This window comes from Brachyhypopomus gauderio, chromosome 2 (genome assembly GCF_052324685.1).
Source record: "Brachyhypopomus gauderio isolate BG-103 chromosome 2, BGAUD_0.2, whole genome shotgun sequence".
Lineage (NCBI taxonomy): Eukaryota > Metazoa > Chordata > Actinopteri > Gymnotiformes > Hypopomidae > Brachyhypopomus > Brachyhypopomus gauderio.
The window spans coordinates 38,225,664-38,231,663 of NC_135212.1; the positions used below are offsets into that span (position 1 = coordinate 38,225,664).

A 6,000-nucleotide genomic window follows, 5' to 3' on the forward strand; every position below is an offset into this window, starting at 1 on the left:
GAACATCAAAAGTCGACTAGAATATGCCAGGAGGAATTTGGATAAGGCTACAGAGTTTTCGGAGACAGTTCTATGGACTGATGAAACCAAACTGGAACTGTATGGACATATGGACCAACGGTACGTCTGGCGTGCGAAAGGCCAGGCTTACGACCAGAAGAATACCATCCCCACAGTCAAGCATGGAGGTGGGCCATTGATAATGTGGGGCTGTTTTTCTGCAGCAGGAACTGGTAATCTTGATTGTGTACCTGGCATCATGGATTCTCAGAAATACCAGGCCATTTTAAAGAGGATTGTGATGGCATCTGTTGACAAATTAAACCTTGGCAATCAGTGGACCTTCCAGCAAGACAATGATCCCAAGCACACCTCCAAGTCAACCAAAGCTTGGTTGAGAAAAAGATCATGGAATGTCCTGGAGTGGCCTTCTCAGTCTCCTGATCTAAACCCGATTGAAAATCTTTGGTGGGATTTAAAGAAGGCAGTTGCAGCACGGAAGCCATCAAACAGCACTGAACTAGAGGCTTTTGCACGTGAAGAATGGGCCAAGATTCCAATTGAGAGGTGTAAGAAGCTTGTTAGTATTTACCAAAAACGTTTGTTGGAAGTTATAAAAGCTAAAGGATGCTCTACAAAGTATTGAAGCAGGGGGTTGAATAATAGTGCACATGTGTACAAAGAGTTACATTTTTCTTTTGAACTTCAAAGTTAAGTCAACTTCTGTTGTCAAAATAACTCAAATATGTATTAATAAATACTGTTTGTTGTTTAATGAGGTTATTTTGTCATTTATTGTCAGTCTTTCATCCACATCTCCTATAATGTCTTTGGAGTTGAGGGGGTTGAATATTTCTGATTGCAACTGTATATATATATATATATATATATATATATATATATATATATATATATATATGTGTGTGTGTGTGTGTGTGTGTGTGTGTGTGTGTGTGTTTGTATATGTATGTGCGCGTATGTGTGCATGTGTGTGTGTATATATATATGTGTGTGTACCAGGACTGTAGGATGTCTAGTCCTCCCTCAGGTGGTCCTCCATTGCCCGCCAGCTGCTGACGTCGTTTCCACTGGATGAGCTCGTCATCCAGAATCACTGTCTGCTGCTTCCGCAACAAGGCCAGAGTCTTCTGGTGCTTCTCTGCCAGACCCTGCACATTCACGCAGACACGTACACACACACACACACGTACACACAAACACACACGCGCACACACACACAAATTCACCCACGCACGTAGGGATACGCCTCTGAACAATTTTTGTGCCTCTGTACAACTGCACAGGGCTATGCCTCTGTAAGACTTTAGGATTACGCCTCTGTAAGACTGTGCAGGGATAAGACTATGTAGTGTGAGTTTACCAGTCTGTACTTCTGAAGTGTGTTAGCTTCTCTGGTAAGCCAGGCTTCAACAGTGGCTCTCTTGCTGAGGAGGCTGGGCTCTCGCAGCTGTCTGTCAGCAGGGGGCAGTGTGGCCAGGCTCGTAAGCTGGGCTACAGGACACGCACACAAGTACACACACACACACACACACACACACACACAAACATATACACGTGCATGTACACAAACATCCACATACACACAAACATGCACACATCCACACATATATGTCCATATGTCCAGAATGCACAGCATGGTATTTGGGTGTGTGCGTGTATGTGTGTACGTGTGTGTGTGTATGTACCCTGTATCCTGAGACTTTCCTGGTAATGTATGATGAAGTACCTTTGACTGTGTGTGTGTGTGTGTTCTGTTTGTGTGTGTGTATGTGTGTGTATCTTGTATCATCAGGCTCTCCTGGTACTTTATAATTAAGTACTCCTGGTTGTGTGTGTGTGTGTGTGTGTGTGTGTGTGTGTGTGTGTGTGTGTGTGTGTATGATTGTGTGTGTGTGTGTGTACCCTGTATCCTCAGGCTCTCCTGGTACTGTATAATGAAGTACTCCTGGCTGTGTTGGAGTTTTCGCAAGTCATTCTCTGTGTCCTGTGTGAGGATTCGTAGCTCCTCAAACGCTTGGTTTATCTGCTGATATTTCTGAGACATGCTGTCCATGATCCCGCCCAGTGGAGAGCACGACTGCCAATTGCAGGACACAAACACTCATGAGTGACAAGCCCATCTTATTAACTCATATGTGTATGCTCACAGTAACTGGGTTCCTCTTTAGTTCCTCTTTCATTTTCTCATACCAAAGGTGTGTGAGGAACACATATTGAGTGTATTATATCTGTGTGTCTTTGCGCGTGTGTGTGTACACATCACTTACATAACTAGCTGCTTTGACGAGTTTCTGCTGTGCGTGTGTGTGTACACGCCACTCACATTACTAGGTACTTTGACGAGTCTCTGCTGTGTGTGTGTGTGTGTGTGTACACATCACTCACATTACTAGCTTCTTTGACGAGTCTCTGCTCTGTGTACAGAATGTGTTTGATGCATCTCACCAGTTCCAGTGGGCAGCGGTCGTAGGTGCTCTGAAACACACACAACACACCCTGAAATGCAACAAACTCTGAAATGCAACACACTCTGAAATGCAACACACTCTGAAATGCAACACACTCTGCATCAATGAGACTGAACTTACTGTTACTGTCTGGGGCCTGGTGTGACCAGTACACACTTTGTCTGGTGTGACCAGTGCACATACTGTCCACCTTTACATCCGTCTTGGTCTGGTGGTGTAGGCACGGGAGCATTTGTGTGTTTTTGTGTGTGTGCTTATTTTGCTTTGGCTTTGGTGCGTACCGTAAATATGGGGCTATCAGCATAAATGTGTGTGTGTGTGTGTGTATTTACCTTTAACTGTGAAGCATAGTGCCCTAATTTGATCTTCAGCAGGAAGCCATCCTCTCCCATTTGATGTTCTGCCTTTTTCTGTAGCTCCTGAATGAGACTGTCCAATAACCGTTTAGCTTTAAACTCCTCCTGTGGATTCTCCAGGTCTATCGCGTCCCTAAAAGCAAATACATACAAAATATTGATAAAATATAAATGTAACATAAATTTGATCAAATGATCAAAGTTATGATTAAAGTCTCTTCCTAACACACAGAAACCCACACACAGTTGCACAAACATGCACCCCCATGCACACATCTAGACAAATGCACACAAAGGCAAACTCACATGGACACACACACTAATGCGCATATACACACACAGACATTCACACACACAAACGCGCGCACACACACACACACACGAGCACACACACACACACACACACACACACACACACACACACAGAGCTTCCAGACTGGTTCAGCCTTGACGGGGCTGCAGCTCTGGACTCATGTCAGCCCCTGCTGAGGTACATACCACAGCTGCCCTTCTATCCACTGGGACAGGTAGTGTCGCACCTCGATGGGGAAGTGGTGGCCATACAGGGACTGCATCTGGTGCAGCGCGTCCCCCTGGAGCTGCTGCGCCTGGATCCACACCGCCATCTGAGGAAGACCAGGCAGAAAACAGCATTACCAAAACTAAATTGAACTAATCAGAGAAAAAAATCTCTGCTGTGGCTCCTCCCCCACCACTGATGCCCCCTGTTGTGTCCCAGACACACCCACCTCATCCACCACACCCACCTCATCCACCCACACCCGCCTCATCCACCCACACACACACACACACACACATCCACATCATTCGCCCACATACTGTTTGCGCTCATCGTATCCCAGACTCGGAGCCCAGACATGGACTTCTAGAAACTCAGAATAGACATTAACTGCTTATTTGTTCTCGTAACTTATTTTTGTTCTTTATTGTGTATATTATTGCTATCGTGTCCGTTGCTGACCAGAAGAGGATGTGTTTGAGTCCTGGTTCCTCAAATCTCAAGTCTTTGGTTTGTTCACTGATGTGTTTGTCTCGGACATCTATAAAACTGCCGTGGGACACCAGTACATACATTTGACTTGACTTGACTAAGCAGTGAAGATGTTTCAGAATCTTACAGACACAGTCAGTGAAGACCAAATCGTCTATCAGGCGCCTTGGTGCACAAATGGGATTATAAAATGAGATTACTCTCAGATTACTCTCTCTCTTTCACACACACACACACAGAGGCACCAACGTTTGTCTTTTATTTTGTTACCATCCCTCCATCATTCCTTCCTTCACAGGATTATACTCATCTTGTCCACACAACTGTCTCAGAACTCTACATTCTTCTTCTATGGTAGTGTCTGACAGAACTCTACACTTCTTTGTGTTTTAGTGTCTTTCAGAGCTCTTTCTGCCTCTGGCTTGTTTGTACTTTGGGTCTTTGGTTTTATTTATTTTAATGCAGTGCTGTAATGTTAAATTATTATTAGACTTCATAATTTGATATTTTAGACTCCAAAAAAAAATCCAGTTTTTGCAGATTTCACAAAGTCATCAACTGAAGTTTCAGCCAGAGACTAAACACTACAGTAACATGCTTCTGGCCAAAATGAGAAATGAATCTGGCTGCTGTATGGTTTCCCCAGTATAGATGTAAAACCTGGGATTGCAGCTCTAGATATTACTGCACCCAACACATTCTCCTCTTTCATTTAATAGCCATTGTTTCATTTAATTTCAGACTAGTTTCTAGTTTCATTGTACTAGAATTGTGTGTGTGTGTGTGTGTGTGTGTGTGTGTGTGTGTGTGTGTGTGTGTGTGTGATATGTCTGTGTGTGAATGATAATCTTACGTAACACATACAGAGATGCACATAAACGCACGCACGCACGCACAAGCGCACACGTACGCACGCACACAGCCAGGAGTACTTCATCATACAGTAACAGGAGAGCCTGAGGATACAGTGTATACACACACACACACGCACAGAGCTGTAGTGCTAGTTTTACTGAAGGTGATGGCTATCTATACAGACACTGATGGTTTTAAAGTACAATTAAACTCATGTTATAGTGTCTGAGTAGCCTAAGGCATCATCCTTAAAGCACACACACACAAACACATACATAGACATACACATGCACTTATACACGCGCACACACACACACACACACACACAAGCATATGTGCAGACAAACACACAAACAAAAATACACACACAAAAACATACATAGACACACGCACATACACATGTACTTGCGCATGCATGGAAACACACACACACACACACACACACACACACACACACACACTCACACATGCCCATGCACATATACACAAACATAGACCAGGTTACAGGTTGTGTCTGGTGTATCTTTGTTGGGAAATATCAGCTTAGGTGAACATTTGTACATATGTGCATGTGAGTGTGTGTGTGTTAATCTTATTTGGTTAAGTTGACCTTATCCTCAATATCCCTACAGGGCTTGCGCTGGCCTCTGCTTCTGTTGGACCTTAAAATACCAAGCCCTGCACCTACTAAGTCTCAAAATAACCAAGCAGTAATATAAGCTACATATTCCAGAAAGCATGAAGGTCAAATGCTTTGGTTCTGATATGACTTTTAAACTCACCTTATTCAGATTCACAACAAGAATCAATGAGCTTCATTCACTGTTCTAACTCGTGTTAAGCCAGTCTAAAGCCAGAGTTCTAATGCCAGTGTTCTAACGCCAGTCATTTAAAGCCAGTGTTCTAAAGTCTGTTTTCTAAAGCCATCAATTAAAGTCAGTGTTCTAAATTCAGTGTTCTTAAGCCAATGTTCTAAAGTCAGGCACCCAGGGGTTACAGGACAAACTCAAAACTGTTTTTACCATTACAGCGAGTCTAGAGCCTCATTGGTCCACTCACCCTGCTCTTCATCAGCCAGTCTTGTATTTCATTGGTCCACTCAGACTAATTTTCATCAGTGAGTCCCATGTCTCTTTTGTCTACTCGGACTACTCTTCATCAGTGAGTGCCATGTCTCATTTGTCTACTCGGACTACTCTTCATCAGTGAGTGCCATGTCCATCCGGTCTGCCCTTTGCTTTCCCAGACTGTTAGCTAAGAGCCACAATTTACCTCAAATAGCAGGATC

The 6,000-nt window shown here is 43.7% G+C and overlaps 1 protein-coding gene across 6 annotated transcripts in view; it reads right to left on the reverse strand.

Annotated features, from left to right (window-relative positions):
* Positions 1-6,000, reverse strand: part of stat5a (signal transducer and activator of transcription 5a) — an 82,330-nt gene that overhangs the window by 21,971 nt on the left and 54,359 nt on the right. For 5 of the 6 annotated variants that reach the window (XM_076995558.1, XM_076995560.1, XM_076995556.1 and 2 more), the window contains 6 exons: positions 3,344-3,471; positions 2,822-2,978; positions 2,407-2,496; positions 1,924-2,098; positions 1,382-1,512; positions 1,018-1,169 (listed from right to left, as the gene is read on the reverse strand). In XM_076995558.1, coding sequence (XP_076851673.1) covers positions 1,018-1,169; positions 1,382-1,512; positions 1,924-2,098; positions 2,407-2,496; positions 2,822-2,978; positions 3,344-3,471 — 833 coding nt within the window. Of the gene's footprint in view, positions 1-1,017; positions 1,170-1,381; positions 1,513-1,923; positions 2,099-2,406; positions 2,497-2,821; positions 2,979-3,343; positions 3,472-5,771 lie in introns of all 6 variants that reach the window. The other variant, XM_076995555.1, reaches the window with a different exon arrangement.